At 37.1% G+C, this 19,403-nt stretch overlaps 1 protein-coding gene across 4 annotated transcripts in view; it reads left to right on the forward strand.

Annotated features, from left to right (window-relative positions):
- VPS13B (vacuolar protein sorting 13 homolog B) overlaps nt 1-19,403 on the forward strand; it is a 486,539-nt gene that overhangs the window by 211,104 nt on the left and 256,032 nt on the right. For all 4 annotated transcript variants that reach the window (XM_069779759.1, XM_069779758.1, XM_069779762.1 and 1 more), the window contains exon 20: nt 6,049-6,158. In XM_069779759.1, coding sequence (XP_069635860.1) covers nt 6,049-6,158 — 110 coding nt within the window. The remainder of the gene's footprint in view (nt 1-6,048; nt 6,159-19,403) is intronic.

Below are 19,403 nucleotides of genomic sequence, written 5' to 3' on the forward strand. Positions count from 1 at the left end.
CCTCTTGATCTGTAAGAGTAACTGCGAGATGTATTAGTTCCATACGGAAAATGAAAAGGATCAGCCCTGACATTACAACATGTATTTGAGTTCTTTTGTTGCAGAGCTAAACCAACTAAAATTCTCAAACCTTTGTTAGCATTTTGAAAACCTGGTCAGGTATGATCAAGTTAATGTAGTTTATGGCATTAGTTAGGGATCCAAGTAATATTCGTCATACACGTGATTGTGGTGGTATGTATTCAGCAGTTTTGTGGTTTGCCTCATTATGTTGCATCTTTAACTATAATTCTATGTTATAATTCAATAATTCCGCATTTGTGAATATTTGGGTATGTGTATTGATGGAGATAGGATGTTTCTTTTCTTTAACCCTAACGATGGCTTATCAGAACATTCAACTGAAATTAGGCCCATGTGATTTAGAGTTATGATTAACGCAAGTCACACCCCTATATTTATTTTTGCTACTAGTTGCAGTACGTACTTAGCCGTGGCACATAACATCTATGAATTCTGTCCCCGGGTCCTGCTGTCCTGCTGTGTGATTTAATAACTTCAAGTCTCTGCCTCACTTTCTCTATTTTTGAAATAAAAATAATGAAGCTGACCTCTCTTGTTTCAGCACTTAATGCTTTTCTGCTATAAACCTCAGTAGGAGAGTTACAAGGTCATGACAGAAGTAGAAGTACATTCTTACTGAATGTTTCTAAGGATCAAAAGTTGTTTTGTTGTTTTTTGGTTTTTTTTTTAAATGAATAGTGTTAAAATATTGTGGTGTTTGTATGCTTGAGCAAAGAATAATTGTTGTATGAAGGAACTGTGTTTGATACTGCAGACCAAAGCACCTTAGTTCGTGGGAAAATGTTACTCCACTACTGTTTTAATGAAATATTCTAGTATTGGTCTAAGCAACTAAACTAATTGATCTTAGTTATTTTAAGCACTTAGTGAACATGAAACACTATGAAAGTACAGTAGATTTGGAGATTTGTGTCTGAGATAAAATTAGGATAATGTTTACATAAAAGGCCATCTGTAATCATTCAAGTCAACCTTGAATAGGGAGACATGCAGGCATATATTTCAGTAGTTAGACAAAATTTATTAACTTATTGTAGCTGGTAAAATGTAAAAATAATTTTTCACAATCACATAAACTTTGATGTAGCTTGAAATATCTGTTTCCCTTGTCTGACTAGGCAATTCAGGATGAAATGCAGGACTCCATCTCTTAGATAAGCTGATTATTTTGCAAGTCAATCATATTGGCTTGTTGTTGATATTCCAAAGTGGACAAAAAGGTTGCATGTTTAAGTTTTATGCTGTGTAACTGTAATCTCTAACTCCTTCTTCAGCTTGGGATATGACTGAAAATGGCTGTGATGCCATAGGATAGCTAATTGGTAAAGCCTGTTTGGAATGTGGGTAAGCAAGCCATTTTGGCAGTAAGCAGAGTAGTGAAGAGCACTCTTCTTCCCTTACTTGACTCCCAGGCTAAAATTAAACAGAGTTAGATATTTCCACATTTAGTGATTTACAATGCATCTGTTCTGAGTCAACTAGCAGAAAGGACTAATTATCTATATACTTTTATAAAAAAGAATTCTTCATTTGGGTGTAATATGCAGATCTTCATTTTTATAGTATGCCTTAGTGGAAATGCCCTTCAAAACAGTAAGATGATAAGTAAAAAGATTATTTCTTCTTTCTCTTATCCTTTAAAATAATTGGATACTAGATTAATGATGCTAACTCAACCTGTGTCAGCACCTGCTTATCATTCACGTATCCTGAGATACCTAGGGGTCATGAGCTCACTGCTAAAATAATTCATGGTGCAGTTTATATAGCAAGATGGTGTAATGTTTTCTTTAGTTACTGAGTTACTAAAAATAAACAAAACTTGTCAGAATCAGGTTTTATTGTAGATCATTCCCATTGTTTGTATTTGTGATTGTTCCCCAAAAGAAAGCGTACATTAACTATAACTTAACCTTCCGTATTCTGTAGAGTTTTTTCAGTTCATTTTATAGGGGAATATCTAAAATGTGTTACTGAAAGTTTTTACTGGAAATAGCAATACAGATGTGTTTCGATACTGCATACACACAGAGCAGAATTTAGAAAGAGTTCTGCCAGGGTGATCCTTTATTGTTGCAGAGATAAAATATATTTTACTGCACATAAATAGCAAGGCTGCTTCTCAATGTCTAGTGCATCATAGTATGTGTTAAATATTGAGTTTCAATAAGTAAATTTATGACTGAAATATAATTGTCTACTCTTCCTAGTAGATTTTTTTCACCAAAATGTTGGGAATGACTCAGTAATGCAGTTTACTCTTTCACGAGGTTCTTACATCTCCAAAAAGACAGCTGTTTTCGCCAAGTGTTGCCACCTCCCTTCTCCTTCCCAAAGCGTTGTTCACCTCTGCATCCCTCTTTCACCATCCTGCTGCCTTCAGCCTTTTCTTGAAGCCCTTTCCCATCCTTTCATCACCGCTGAGCATCCCTCAGCACCACCCCTCTGCTGCTCGACGCTGCCCCGTTTCACCTACCCTGCCTTTACCTCTGGCCTCTTTTCTCTGCAGCTGCATTCCCCAGGTGTTCTCTTCTGCCTCACCAGAAGTGTACCGTGTGCCCTTCTTGTCCCACTTACTATGTGCTTGAATTTCCCTTTTGAAGGAGAGGGTAGGGCTAGAGCCCCAGGCTAGCGACCCCTCTCCTCCCTGCTCCTCCAGAAGCCTTTGCTCAGCACTCAGGGTGGGAGGAGGTGGGGGCAGAGCCAACCCAAGCGCAGGAGGCCCCCGGTTACCCTCTGGGTACCCCCGGTCCCTTGGGAAGATGAGTGCTATTGCTGCAGCTGTCATCGTCCAAGGAAGCTTGTCAAGAAGCTCGTCGGCAGGATGAGAGGGCCAAGTGCAGCTGTGCTCTGCTCCCTCCTCTTCGTCCTCCAAGGCTGCCCGCCTGCAGCCTCCCCTTGGTTTGTTCCTTCAGGAGAGAGCCAGAAGTTGGGAAGGAAAGAAATTATTTGCCCAGACTGTGCCTGGCAAATGACACCATGACTTTGAGGAAATTCTCAAACGTTCAAAGATTACGTGGTGTTGGGTTTGATTCTTACTTTTCAAACCATTTACTAGATAGATGTAATAGATAACTCTGGCAAGAACTGGGATCTGGAAAGGAAACCTAGTATGGTATGGGACTAAGGTCTGTTTTTTCTGAAATGTAAATTTAATTAAAAGGAGAAAAGGGGAGGGGAGAAAGGAAAGTTCACCACAATCTTAATGAAATCCAGGAAACTCGAGCATCACATTTTGACAGAGACAAAATAGCAATTAATTTTTTTCTTAGACGTGTAAGGAGTCACTGCCAACTTACAGCTTGGTCCTCACATCAGTGAGATCTTACTTGAAAACTGGAGGGGATTCTTACTTCTTGGCAGGAAAACACAGGCTTAAGAGCTTGGGGGGGGGAGGCAAATCTGAGAAAGTTTTCTTTGACTACATAGTTATTTATTTTGAAGAAAGCTGTTACACAGAAAACAACTTTACATAGGTCATTAAACTTCTCTTTGAATATAGTGGCTGAGTAACAAACACAGCAGTAAATTTCAGTAATTCAATGTGACAGAAGTGGCTTGGTAGGAAACCAAAGTTACCTGACAGTCAAGTTGAAAGGCACATAATGTTAGCTTATCTGTAATGCTTATCTGACTACTTGTACTGTTTTTTTCATTCTTTTTTCTCCCATACACAAGCTATCAATGACAAAAGACAACTGGAAAAAAACCTATTTTGCTCTCTGTTCTACAGTACTTTAGAGTTTTAGGGGATTGTGCTAGTGTGACTTCATTGAAGTGAGAAGATAGTTTAAGTTCAAAGCATGACGGAATTGTATTGAACTTCTTAGGTTTAGCCAACTTTTCGCAGTAAACAAGAAACTAAATTGAGTTACTAGCATCATGTGCTACGGTAACACTTTTTTTTTTTTTTTTTTTTTCCTTTTCAGGAGCCTGTTATAAATGTGGGATTTTTTTGTTGACTTTGCCTGTAGGCTGACTTTATTCCTCACTCTTTGGGAGGTCTCTGACTCCCACTTGTCATATCACATATACTTTAAACCTTTCATTAAGTATTGCTGACAGCAGGCGGTATCTCTTAAAGATGCAGGATTCTCTTATTTTGGCATCCAAGTACCTTATAAAAGCTAATGATTGTAGCATATACTTTATCAATCCTCTGTTACCTTCTGCTTCCTTTTTCTAGTCTTCTCCATATCCTGCTGCAAGGCATATTCACTGCTCTTCTTACTTGCATGTTACCCCTTTACTTTATGTTTGACATTGGCTTTGCCTTAAATTGTGGATTTATTTCTAACGTTTATTACTGATGTTTAAAACCATCAGATCACATAGACTAGTCTGTGTATAGGAGTTCCTCACAGTTTGTGTTCCAACTCCAAGCCTGTGCTAGGCAGATGATTTATCTTTGTATATTTCTTGACTGCCATTTTCCCATTTTGCCATTGTACTCATCAGGTTTTGCTTGTATCGCCCCAGGTTGGTGGGTCTTCTGCCATTTGGAATTCAGCTGGTTTCAAAATTTTGTTATATACAATAAACTCATAACTTATTCCCCCCCCCCCCCCCTTTACAATTTTGGTGATGTATTATGTGTTTTGAGGCATATGTTTTTGCTGGTTTTTGGAAAGTATATTGAATTGTGTGACAAGCTTTCTGAATTTATTTGAATTTATTATTAAATTCAGATTGCTGCATAATTATATTGTATACTATGGAGTAAATGTAATATGTATTGCTTTAGGAACTATGATTCTTTGAATTACAGAACTACTGTAATTCTCTAGAACTTGGTGCTGGGACCTTCCAGTAACAAGGATTTCTTTTTTTAATTTATTACATTATTTATTTCATTATTTCATTTATTTATTTGTTGTAAAATTGCAAAACTTATGTGAAAAGATAACTGCTTATTACTTCTTGCCACACTTTTTCAATATGATTGACACCTTTGTATTACATTATCCATTTGCTTCTGAATTTTACAGCTCTGTCATTAAGTTCTGCTGCAATAGATACTTCATCTGTACTGTTAAAGCAAAAACCTCACTGATACATCATCAGATTTTTAATGCAGTTTTAATGGAAATAGTGCTTCCTAAATTGGGTTTTAGTGTGCTTCGCTTGAAGTATATGCTAACATTTCTGGATACTGAGAATAGTTTTTCTCCTGTTTTGAGCCTTGATATTCCCATGTAAGTTTTTCTTCACGAGCATAAGAAAACTAGAAGTTTACTTTTAAGAAATGAAGATATAGTAGTGCTATCTTGTAATTCTAGGACTTAGATTTAAAGAAAATAAGGTATATTGTAAATTAGGATAAAATTCTAAACAGAGCTCACAGTACTGAGACTGTCAGCGTTAGCAGAGTTCAAAAATTTGCCTTATTTTACCTAACTAGTCCACTAAAGAATATTCATGACTACATTTACATGAAAAATGTTTGTCCTGAGCAGCTTTGGGCAGAACACTAACCTAAAGTAGACCTGTCTATTAAAAGAACCCACTGTCCTAGACCAAGTTTTTTCTTTATTGAGGTTGCGGGGAGTCATGCATTATATTCTTCTCTTTCTGTCAAGGGTCTTGTTGACTCATTTCTTGCATAATGTTATTGTTGGCTGAGAATCTGAGGAAAGGTGTTGTGTGTATTCAGTTACACACACAACTTCATGAAAACAAACATTTTTCTTGGCAAAAAATTATAATAAGCAAAATCAAAATGCAGTTCTCTGCATTTTTTTGTGTGTGTGTCCATAACACTGGCAGTGCTGGCAAGTTTCTCACTTTCAAGAAGTTACTGAAGGTTATGTTTTAATTATTACTCTTGATTGGAATTTAAATATGTAAGTCCAATGCAATCAAAAGTCTGCATCAAAGATGATTTGTGTGCAAGAAAAATGAATATGTATATGGAGATTCTTTAGCAGATAGTTTACATTTTCTTTTCTTTTCTATGGTGTATAGGTGCAGTACTCTTGTCCAGTGTACAAGGATTAGCAATTAATGTTGATCCAGTCCTGTATACTTGGCTTACCTACCAACCTCAGAAACGAGCTAGTAGACACATTCAGCAGGTATGTGTTTTTGGAGGGAAAGGAGTCGGGAGAGGGGAAACTTTCTCTTCCATATATGCCAGTAGTGCATTCTTGTTCCATATATTTATTTTCTGTCACCCTGTTCTTTGTACATACTGTTGATCTTACTTTGAATTATTTAAAATGTTAACTTTTGCACATTAAAATTTTAATTTCATAACTTTTTCATTTATAGTGTTTAATTAAAAGAATAGAGAGAATGTGGTTTTGACAATCACTGTTCAGGATCAGTATTTTGCAACTAGTTTTAACTACTGAGACCTCATACGCCTCCTGAGTCTGAATAGTAAATCATGTTTTAACCATTTGGGATGGTCTATCAAGTAATTGCATAACTTGTTGTAAAATCACTGCTCTTAATAAAACCTGTTTTAATAGGAGGTGAACCATACAGTTCATAACTTGATATAAGTGAAAGCTGTAACAGATTCTGTATGTAATGTCAAAACACATAGTTGCACATGAAGTGCTCAGAAAAAGATATAAGAAGTTAAGGCTGTTGGTCTTTGTAGCACAGTGTTTTCTTTGATGTATTCTTGACCTTAATTTTCAGGCCCCATACTCCTGACCTGGACAGAACACAGGTTTTGTCTGATTTTAAACTTATTTTTTACTGTTGTTTGACAGACTAGTAGAATGTTCTAAAGCTTAAATTTGTCATAATTGATCAAACTAGTGGTCTGTGTAGCCTGATGTTCTGCCTCAGTTATAAGTGGTCAATTATTAAGTGGCAAATATAAAAATCTGTTGATATTGTCTCATAATTATAGAACACTATGCACATCAAGGAAGTTTCATACTGAGCCCTTGAAGTGGGAGGATGATAATGTGATCTGTTTCTTGTGTGTAAATGACCTTGTTAGATAGTGATTGTCAAACATTAATTTGAGTCCCGTTAAGCCCATTCTGCACCAGCAGCATCTGAAAAACTTCAGTGTGTGAATTTTTGCTTTATCGCTTTAATAACTTTACACTGTTTTTAAATGTGTTGAGTTATTCTTCATTCCTGCATTGTAACTGGAGCAGCACAACATTTCCTGGTATACCTCTTTTTTAAAACAGACCGTTTATTTACTTTTGCCATACTGTTATGTATCTTTCCAAAATGTAATTGAGCCTGGTTATTTCAACTGTTTATATAAAACTCTTCTTTAACCTTAATGTATATCATCAGCTGTTACTCAGTGTTTTCTCTTTTGATTGCCCTTGTATACTGAGTAACTAGAAAGGTTTAGTGACTACATTAGGAAACTTATTTGTCTATGGTTTTGATCACCAGTGGGCAAAATTTTTAACCAAATTTTGATTAAGTAGTTATTTTGTAATTTGTAGCATTACGTTATACAGCCTTCTAAATTTTTTTGTGATCTATTTCTGATAAAAATTACTGTATCACGTTTCTAATGTTATTAGCATTTAGAGTTGCTTAGTCATTTGAAATTATTTTAAATGTGAATTTATATACCAAACTGTTGAGATCCTTCTAGTTTCACCATTAACATAACTGTGGTAATAGACTGCACATAATAATAAAAATTACAATGTCTGTAGTAGTTGTGAAGAAACTTTATTTGAAAAGAAAACTATACCTGTATTAAACTATTCTTAACCAAAGACTTTTTTTCTTTATGTAATACTGTAATTATCCTAAGATAAGGATTCCAGTCAAAGTTATGGCCTTGTATATTACTTATTAGAAAGGGTTTAGCTTGTTACCATAGTCTTAATTTGTATAACAAACCAAAAATGCTCTGTACAACCTTCATAATTTTTGAACATTTAATGAAACAACTGTAAGACATGATGCTTTCAAGCAAGTGTTATGGTCAAAATTATATTGATTGATAAAGCTCTTTTCTTCCTCTATTCTAGCCATCAGTCTTATACAATTGCAACAGAATAAAAGAAAATACATCACTTTAGAAGTTCCTTTGTGATTCAGAGATCTTAAATGTTAAGATATTTTAAATTTTAATGTCTACCTAATACAATTTCTTGCTCCGTCATTTTGAGTAAGTCAGAATTGTGAGTTTTATCTGAAAACAGAGTCACAAAATCTTTCAGTACGTTTGGTTCTGTATACACATTCTATCAAGTAATAACATTATGAGTTCAATAAGTTAAATCAGATTATTAATTGGGACCACAAGTATAGCCATGTAAACTTCTGATTGCATACAGGATAGGGCTAGGATTGTCTGGCTCCCCACAGAGACAAGTATGCCTTTACATACTGAACTTATTCAGATTTGTTTGCCTTTTAATTATTACTCTGGGATTCTTAAGTTTATAATGACTATTTGGTAGTACATATATTTTATATTTTTACCGAAATACTATGTGTAATGTAACTGTGTTGGTGTGGTTTTGTCTGAAAGCATGAAAAGTTAGAAATATCAGAACATACTTAACTTTGTAAGCTGAAATGGGATAGGACAGAAATAAGCATAAAAGTAAATGTGTTTTTACAAAACACATAAATTTTCCAATGATTTTTCCATAAAGCCATGCTGTGTCGTCTTTAAGATTAATGTGATGAAGCCCCAAGAAATGTAATTCTCTTTGGCCTTACTGAGATTTTAACTGGAACAGAACAATGAAGGAATGCTCTGTTGGGGTATGGGAGTACATGCAACCCAGTGAGGACTACCCCTTTTCATTTATTACTGTTAGACTATTGCTAAACCTACCTCTGTTTGCACCTTGCTTCCCAGCAGCTAATAATTGTAGAACTAGTGTGGTAGCTGAGGCCATTATGTTACTTGGTTTGTACAGATGTTACTTCTTTACACTTTCTCCACTGCTTTACCGGGTATGTCTATTTTGTACAATTAAGTTGTTAAACTCTTTAACCGTGTTTATGTAGTATCTAGTACACTACGCCACATAGTGTCTGAAAAATGTGATGAATGATAAATGAGGATTTAAAAAGTTTGACTAAAGGTAAACACCAAAAGGAGAGAGAAGCTATTTAAATGGAAAGTTAAGTTTAGCACAATAATCAGTGAATATAAACAGGTTCTTCATATATTTAGGCTAGAAATAAAAGATTTTAAAATCTTGAGTATTAAGACTACAGTAAAGTTTTTTGCTGCTCCTATTAGAAGGAAATTTTCTAACTTGTTCCTATATGGAATTTTATGTCTTTAGGAAGAATGCATATGACGATTGTTTTCAGGAGAAGGGGACTGGACTTAATGTTTATCTGAAGAAAATGTTAGAATTTAGAAATTCACTTAACCTATGTAGAAGGGTTGTACATTATGTTTCTGTACAGTGTGCAAGTTACATACATCATTCTTCCTCACGTTTATTTTAAACTAAAAAAAAGGAAAATTTAGAAATAGAACTAGTCTTTAAGGCTTCTGCATAATTTTTTTTTAATACAATGAAGTATTTGGTGCCAGATGCTTTTAGTGAATGGCATTGTAGTGTATTACCTTTTTGTTACAAAGTGACAGTGCATGCCAAAATGTGGCTGCTGTTATGTATTTGAATAATGACCTGTGGTTTCTGTTGTGGCTATATGGTCAGTGCTCTAGGGTAAATGGATGTAAATGTAACTTGTTTATCCATTCTGAATTTCAACGTGCATGTATAAGTTTTCCATTGTCCCCTTTGAAGCACAGAAACAATGAGAACATTGCAGTCTAAAAATCCATGAGGCGCTCTCTCAGTGCTTGAACAAATCTGCATATTGCTTTTGAATTTCTGTCATGGCTACTCGAAATAGGTGGTGTAGTTCTTAAATTTCTTTGCTGAAGTGAAAGCGTTGTGTAAAATAAGCCTCTTCTGTATCTGTAGTCTTGTCCATTATCGCCTCTTATCTAATTGGTGATACTGGACATAGGTCAGTATAATGCCATTCTGAGGGGCATAACTGGATTTTAATCATGAGTAGTAATGCTTCTTGTAAGATTTTGTTTGGCAGAAATGAAATAACAAGTCTATATATACAAAACACAAGCACAGAGCTTTTGTTGCATGCTTTTGATGCATGCTCATTTAAATATGTTTGTTGCGAGCTTATAATTTATAAATTTGCCCAGTAATAATAGAAGAAACTATTGAAACAGTTTGTAGTAAGAAGTTCTGCTGTCTGTTTGTATACTGTATGGTATAAGTGCAGCATTGTTTCTTTAAAAGGTGATATGGCAAAACCAATGCTGCTTATGTTTATATTAGTCAGGAATTGAATTAACATCTCTCTTTGAACTGAACTCAAGGCAAACTCTTTAGTTTTCTTATGTGTAATGTCTGCAAAATCCTATTAATTATTACAGTAAGTTGTATGAGGCCTTGCTCAATAAAGAGCCTGTTCCAGTCACAGTAAAAACGTGTTTCTTTGCCTGAAACACAGGAGGTTCCCTCTGAATGTAATGTGCCCATTGCCTCTGGTCCTGTCGCTGGGCACCGCTAAGAAGAGCCTGGCTCCATCTTCTTTGCACCCTCCCTTCAGGTATTTTTATTCATTGATGAGGTCCCCCCATGAGCCTTCTCTTCTTCATGCTGAACAATCCCAGCTCTCTCAGCCTTTTCTCATACGGAAGATGCTCTCGTGCCTTAATCATCTTTGTGGCCCTTTGCTGTACTCTCTCCAGTATCTCCATGTGTGTCTTGTATTGGGGAGTCCAGAACTAGATCCAGCACTGAGTAGAGGGGAAGGATCACCTCCCTTGACTTGCTGGCAATACTTTAGTGCAGCCCAGGATACCATTCACCTTTTTTGCAGCAAGGGCACTTTGCTGGCTCTTGTTCAACCTGGTGTCCACCAGGACCTTTTCTGCAAAGCTGCTTTCCAGCTGGGCAGCCCCCAGCATATACTGGCGCATGAGTTGTTCCTCCCCAGGTGCAGAACTTTGCACTTCTCCTTGTTGAACTTCATGATGTTCCTCTCAGCCCATTTCTCCAGCTTGTCACGGTCCCTCTGGATGGCAGTACAACCCTTTGGCCCACTCCTCCCGTTAATGAAGATATTGAAGAGGTTTGGACCCATTATTGACCCTGGGGTACATTGCTACTTACTGGAGTCCAACTAGACTTTGTGCCACTGATCGCTACCCTCTAGGCCCAACCATTCAGCCAGTTTTCAGTCCACTTCACTTGTCTACTCATCCAGCCCATACTTCATGAGCTTCTCCATGAAGATCTTATGGGAGACAGTGTCAAAGGCCTTACTGAAGTCAAGGTAGACAATATCCACTGCTCTCCCTTCATCTACCAAGCCAGTCACCAAAATGGTATCAAATTGGTCAAGAATGACTTCCACTTGGTGAAACTATGCTGATTACTTTCAGTCACCTTCTTGTCCTTCATATGCTTGGAAGTGGTTTCCAGGATTAGTTGTTCTATCACCTTCCCAAGGATTGAGGTGAGGCTGACTGGCATGTAGTTCCCTGGGTCTTCCTTCTTGCCCTTCTTGAAGATAGAAGTGACAGTTGCTTTTTTCCAGTCCTCGAGCACCTCTCCCAATTGCCATGATTGTTCAAAGAACATTGAAAGTGACCTTGTGATGACATCTGCCAGCTTTCTCAGCACTTGTGGGTGCATCCCATGAGGGCCCATGGACTTACGTATGTCTAGTTTGCTTGAGTATTCCCTGACCTGTTCCACTGAGAATATGTCTTCCTTGTTCCGTCTTTTCCCCCTGGTCTCTGGGAGCTAGGATTCAAGGCTGGTCTTGCTAGTAAAGACTGAGGTGAAGAAGGCATTCAGTACCTCAGCCTTTTCCAATAGGAAAAGAAGCTCATGAGTTTCCTGACTTAATATCAATATGTATTCCCATAGACAATGAAATATTTTAGCTGGCTCTTTTTTTAGCTCTTTTGCCCTCCTGCTCCTTTCCTTTTCTAAACTCAAGGGAACACAAGAAGTTAGTTAAGCTTGTGTAATACTTAGATGATTTATACATATTTTTTGAAAATGTTTTATGGTGATTTCATATCTAAAAGCTCTGAATAATGTATAAATAGAAGAAAATACAGTTGTTTAGTGTCAGAAAATGCAAAGAAAAACATGGATTGGTAACAGAGACAGGAAGAGGTAAGGAAAAGCTGTTTGTTATCATGAGGGTGTTTTCACCTCATCATCAGCTGATGTTCTTTCCAGATAATTAGCGTAGCAAGTATTACATGCTGCTTTGTCTAGAAAGAGACACTATTGGTAAATCACCTTTCCTGTTTGGAGCACTGTACTGTGTGTACAGTGTTCAGTAATTAACACCAGAAACCTTTACCAGCTAATGGTTTAAAAACCAAAAAAACTCAGAACACCCAGACACAATATATATTAAAGTGGCAGCAATTGTTGGATTTAATTTTGTTCAGTATATTAGTTTATTCTTCAGTAATACTGAGCTGAAATAACTTGGAGCAGAGTCTTGGTGCAGAGCAAGAGATAAACTTTATAAATCAAAATATTGTAACTTGAAGTTCAAAACTTATTTTCAAAATCCTGGTTTTGATTTGTAAGCTAGAAACATCTTAGAAACATTTTAATTCAGCACCTTCTGAACATAGTGCCTATTAGGATACTTACACCAAATTGGTAGTTTAAAAGAAAAAACACAACAACCAGAACTTGCTAGAATCATAGAATGGTTTGGGTTGTAAGGGACCTTAAAGCTCATCTAGTTCCAGCCCCCCTGCCATGGGCAGGGACACCTTCCACTAGACCAGGTTGCTTAAAGCCCCATCCAACCTGGCTTAATGTATATCTTAAAAAAGAGAGAATTTCTCCTGCCATCTTGTTATTAACCTATTATGTGACAGTTCTAATGGTTAATAGATTAATTCTCAACATTTTAATACTTAATATGGCAAGAATAAATTAAAAAATACACTTTTTGGTTTGTTCTCCTTTAGTTCAAAACCTGAAGAACAGGTGAAAAGCATTTTGGAGACAGTTATTCAATGGTAAATTTTTTTGTACTGACATTTGGTGTGTTATATCTATTAAATGGAAATACTAAGAAAGGTTTAAAGATACCAATAAGTATAAAGAATATTATGTTGGACATGGGTAAATTTTTTGAATGTAAATGTTTTGCTCTTCAGCTCTACATTTTAACAATTAATGCATTAAGAAGAAAGCTGATAAAATGTAGTTACTGTGATTTAGATACAGTCTGTGTGACTGCTCAAAGGAAAATTAGTATGAGCCAGATATGTTGCACTCCATCCATATGTTCCACATCAAAATTGCATATTTTACATTATCTGAGTGTTAAAAATAATCACATTTTTGGTTCCCTGAATTTGTTAGACTTTTATGAAATATGTTTTTGTTACCACGATTTTTTTCAGTAACTGGTAATAATCCACAAAGTTGGAGCAGCAAATTCAAAAGACACCTTCCATACCCTGCTTGGTGATTGATGAACCTATGCTAGATTTTAAGCAGGGTTTAAGCTGGCACAGAAGTTTGAGTTTGTTTTTTTTTTTTAATGTTCATGTATGTGTCAGCCAAAATTGGTGTCCATTTTTTTAAAATACTTCAGTCTGTATGTATTGTTTTTGTAAAGTGAGCTGCATGTGTAGCAGCAGTAGATGTGTTAGTGTAGTATTTGCGCCAGTTGGTTACTTGCTGCTTGCTAATAGTTCTTTAACTCAGCATATATGTAATATATGCTTAAACCCCTTGTGTTTCTTTCGTCTGAAAGCCCTGTTGAAAAGATATGCTCTTTAATGCTTTATGAAGGGTTAATTTGAACAGAATTTGGGAAGGATACCACTATAGAGAGTGACTTCTTGTACGTATGCTGTTTACTGCTTGTTAACATTGCCTCCCTATTAAAAAGTAAAACAAAGCTACATTTAGAAGCCTTGTTTCCAGTAATTTAATATTTTATTTTTACAATTTTTTTGAAGATTTTTTCAGATGTGGCTTGTGGCAGTGAAACTTTGTTTCTAGTAATTTTAAAGTATTTTTTTAATATTTTATTTAGACTATTTTTTGAAGATTTTTTCAGATGTGGCTTGTTTTTTTTGGTAAACCATTAACCAGCTCCCCCTTGCCATCCATTGATACAATACACAGATATCATTCCCCTAGTCTGTGGACCGCCCCTGTAAAATGTCCATCAAATGTCCACAAAAAGTCCATTGAGTTCATTTAGTCTATGACTTTGGGCTCCATCTGTTACAGCGGTCACTCAGGACAGGAAAGGTGGTGTCTTGCGTTGAGTTATCGGGCAGCAAAACCAGCTCAGCTCAGGTCACTGCTGCACTTGCACTGCTCTTATAAGGCTTGTCCTCCCTTGGTTCAGGCGGTTTCTGCTATAGTTCCTCAGGGGTATACCTGCTGCGGCATAGACTTATCCACAGCCACAGTCACTTTGAGGTGCGCCTGTTCCAGCGTGGCCTTCTCCATGGGCCAGAATGCCTTCAGAGACATACTTGCTCCAGCATGACCTTACGCACAGCCACAGTCCCTTCAGAAGTAAATCTGTTCCAACATGGCCTTACCCATGGCTGCGGTCCCTCCAAGGGTGTATCTGCTCTGTTGTGGGCTTATCCATGGCAACACGCTTTGACATGCCCCAGCATGAGCTCATGCACAGCCACAGATTGTTCTAGGTGTACCTTCTCCAGCACAGACTTATCCTTGGGCCACATTCCCTTCAGAGGTATACCTGCTCCGGCATGGGCTTATCCATGGCCACAGACACTTTGGGGTGTCCTGCTCCCACATGGACTCATCCACAGGTCACAGTCCCGTTGACTCAGTTCACACTGGAATTCCAGCCTGTGCAGTACAACCGCACAGAAACAGCAGCTATGTCCTGGCCATCTTGCCAGCTGGCGCACATGGCCATTGCTGTTATCAAAATGTTCCCAGGAACAGCAGAGTAAGATGATAAGCAGTACAGCAAGCAGAGAAAGCAAAAAGCAGCTACTAATTGAGCACAAGACTCTAATTTTCAGGAAGGCAAGCAAGCGCCATGGCAAGAACAGGAGCCTGCCAATTAATAGCTAAACATCGATAACAGCTATAAATTCGATCTAGCACATTCCAGTCAAATCTGTCATTATCTTGAATGTTTCAAACCCCACGTTGGGTGCCAAAAAGGACTGTCGTGGTTTAACCCCAGCGAGCAACTAAGCACCACACAGCTGCTTGCTCACTCCCCCTAAGCAGGATGGGGAGAGAATTGGAAGAGTAAAAGTGAGAAAACCCATGAGTTGAGATAAAGACAATTTAATAGGTAAAGCAAAATCCACATACGCAAGCAAAGCAAAATAAGGAATTAATTTGCTACTTCTCACTAGCAGGCAGGTGTTCGGCCATTTCTGGAAAAGCAGGGCTCCATCACACATAACAGTTACTTGGGAAGTCAAATGCCGTAACTCCAAGTGACCTTCCCCTTCCTCTTTCCCCCAGCTGTTATTCCTGAGCATGGCGTCATATGGAATGGGGATATCCCTTTGGTCAGCTGGGGTCAGCTGTCCCAGCTGTGTCCCCTCCCAAATTCTTGTGCAACCCCAGCTTACTCGCTGGTGGGGTGGGGTGAGAAGCAGAAAAGGCCTTGGCTCTGTGCAAGCACTGCTCAGCAATAACTAAAACATCCCTGCATTATCAACACTGTTTTCATCACAAATCCAAAACATAGCCCCATACTGGGTACTGTGAAGAAAATGGACTCTATTGCAGCCAAAACCAGTACAGCTGAGTAGGTAAATTACAGAATTGGTCATTAAGAATTCAATTTAATCCATGTTTTTCCTTAAACTTTTTTTCTCTGCTTATTTTCTCTTTTCTCTACCATTATCTTTAGTAATTTTACTGTGTTATAAAATCCTTTCACTGCTTTATGGAAAGCTCATTGTGAGCTGAGGGTATTACCAACTCTCGATGGTAGGCCTCGGGCAATTCTTCATACAGAGGTCTGTATAAGAGGTCTCTCTGGAATGTTTGCCTAAGATGAAATAATTTTATCATTATGACTTGGTTAGTTGACTCATGTAGAACAAGTAATTCCTCTGATCTGGTTTAGGATGACTTTTGGAATATTGCAGATCTTTGTGTCTTTAAGAGCCAAACACTTCTGATAATGAATGACAACGAATGAATGACATAATGTAAGGGTAAATTTCAGTACCCAAACTTAAGATTTTTCCATGTTACAGCAAAGTTGGCTGTTGAGGGTAGAGCTGTGTTGCCTTTCCTTAGTTCTAGTTTTTCTCTCCTACCTTGATCAATAGCAGGAAAGGCTTCGATAAAACAAGCGTGTTTCTATGGTAGACATAATTATCTTCTTGGTGTGCATAGATTTCTCAAATTATAATAGGTTTTGATTTCTGATATTGTTTGCAGGCCAAAAGCACTGTGTTTATCCCTATCAGAATCTGTCACCTCTTACCCCAAGGAACACAATTAAGTTTCTGAAGGATGTAGGAATGAACTTGCTGCTTACTTAAGGAGCTAAAGCTATGTGGGACTTGAACCTTTTATCTTCTACTTTCAGAGGCCCCTTGAAACCGGTGATAGAATGCTTTTATTGCATAAGTTTGGAAAGATTACAGCTAATCAGTGATTGGTCTTTTATCCCAGCAGAACACTTCTCTGAGCATACCTGAAATTCCTACCTGAAGCAGTCACAGAATTTCATTTGAATTAGCAAGTTCGTCTGCCAGGAAAGAAGGTGCTTTTCTGAACCCCAGGCATTAGGCATGCCTAATCTTTTTAATTAGGAATTAGTTTTAATCCATGTAATTTTATTAATTAATTTCATTTTAATTGGGAACTAGGCCTAATGCCTAGTTTTGCTTGAGCTTTCTGAAGCAATTTAGGTGTGTGCTTATATTAATCTCAGAAATTAAAACAATGAAATGTAACTGTAGTCAAGCAGCGATTTTGATTTCGTGATATTAGAACTTGTTACAAGGTGGGCAAGGTAGATCCTCCTTGCTGTTGGAGCTTATTCGGGCACAGCTTGGGCAGTCTTGCAGCATAGGTAAATATTCTCCTCTGAGTCAGATAGTGATTGCATGACAGTGATCTTAGATGTTCACAAAACACCATGTCTTGAGTAGAACTCCCATCTGTCCCCATTACAAAGACTTAGCTGATTTTTTACATTGACATATACACATCAGTCTGTGTGCATGCAGCATCCACTGTTTGGGATAGCTGGCTTTGGTATCATTTCAAAGATGGCAACCCATGTCTGGGCTGAGGCTTCTGAATTCAATGTTTCACAAGCCAGTGCTTCATTTTTTTCCTTTTGTAATAATATTTAAATTCCTATCTTGGAATATTCTTTTGCTGTTGGTTTGTTATCAGGGAGGTGACTCTATAGGCATCCCTCAAATGGAAGTTACTTGTCTACTCAGTTGGTCAAGCTTTCTTAAGAATGCATTTCTCATGTTCCCAGATCTGCCTGCATCCTCTTCAGCCTCACACTCATGGGAAGTTATAATTCAGAAATAAAATATTTAATTACCAAAAATCCCAAATAAAATATTAATTTATTCTACCTGGGGCAAATTTCCACTAGCCCTCTTTACAGGATATCTTAGCTTCAGTTAGTTGGCATATCTCCACATAAATCAGGAAATACTTGGGGCTTGGTGGTTTTGATAGATTGGTTTTTAGCTATTATTGTTCTGTGCCTTTCTCTGATTTTAGATCTTTATCATTTCCAAAGTCATGTTGACTGCACAGTATGAAGTAAAATAAAAAATATAACCTTTATCTGTTGATCTATTTACATGCATAAATAGCATATACATATGTGTGTGCTTTGTGTACACATACTTAACATGGTGTGTAATGTGTTAGATTATTTGTGTCAATAAAATCTAAATTTGGAAAAGGATGGCTTTCCTGTAGTTTTTTAGTCACTGCTTAAAAAGTTAATTGTAATTATTATACTGGAAAAGTAGTAAATTTTCTTATTTTGAGTACCATGAATTATTATTAATATAGTATTCAGTGTATAATAACCACAGAACATTATTGCATTGATAAAACTGTGGTCGGTATTCTAGAACAGAATCTGATTTTGACTTTGTGTCAACAAAAAAACCTCATATAAATGTTGCCATAGTTCCATAACTTTATTAAATGTTCTTTATTTTCCTTGTAACACTACCAATTAGTAACCATAAAGCTTACGTCCCAGGTAGGTGTGTTAAACTTTACTATGTATTACTTTATAGCTAGCTTTTTGGATTCTTGTGATGAAATGGTTATGATAACACTTGCCTGCAATGTCTCCTTTCCCATCAGATTCATCTTCTCATACAGCTGTGGGGCTCTTGTCATCTGCTGTTTCCCAGGCCACAATTTCCTCATCAGTTTGTGGCTAAAACCCAAATCTTGATGATCCTTTTCCATCTTTTCCACTGATCTTTCATCTTCTGCATTCTTTTAACCAGAAATCTTTTGCCAAAAACCTGACAAGATTGTGCTGGGCGTCATCAACAGCAACATCAGGCTTGATTTCAGTGAGCAAAGATGAAACAGCTGTTTCATTGTCCAGATTAGCACTCAAGCACTCAATATTTGGTCATAATTTTTTCCAGCTTTGTCTGCCTGTGATAGCCTTGATGTTTTTCACTGTATTAGTAGTGGTGTAACTTACTATTATTATATTTTGCTGATCCATTTCTTCAGTGGTTCAGAAATAGATACTGCTTCTTCAGACAGTATTTCCATCCTGTTGTCTTTTGTGCTGCCTTATATTGTTTGTGTTGATTCTTAGAAACTCTTGCTTCACTTTGGCAAGTCAATGTTCTTGCAGTGTTACAACCAGAATTGCCAAATCATGTCTCAACAGTTGCTGTCATGGGAAAGCTGCAGATGGCTTTGTCTTACGAAATGTTGTATCAGATAAAGTGCTAAATTTTGAAAACAGGTGATGTAAAGTGTCTGACAAAAGTTTACAAAACTTCAGATTCTCTCTCCCTATGCATGTGGAAAGTATTTGTGTGGTGTAAAACTTGTCTTTTCAAAGCTGATGGGGTTTTTTTGTTGTTGTTATGGCTAGAGGACACCAAAGTGGCATGTTACTATATTCCAGAGTGACTTTTTAGTGCTTTTGGAGACAAAGCTGATGACTGTACGTTCAGAGCGGGGAGGAGAGATGAGAGTTCTGTTTGCCATTGACATTAGTGTTTTCCTATTAACTTTGCATACCACTGTATACATAAGTTGATTGTTTTCACTGGAGTAGGATTAAATGGTTGATTGTCCTTCTTATTTTAATTTACTTTTATAGTG

Source organism: Haliaeetus albicilla, chromosome 3, assembly GCF_947461875.1.
Source record: "Haliaeetus albicilla chromosome 3, bHalAlb1.1, whole genome shotgun sequence".
In the NCBI taxonomy this organism is placed as follows: domain Eukaryota; kingdom Metazoa; phylum Chordata; class Aves; order Accipitriformes; family Accipitridae; genus Haliaeetus; species Haliaeetus albicilla.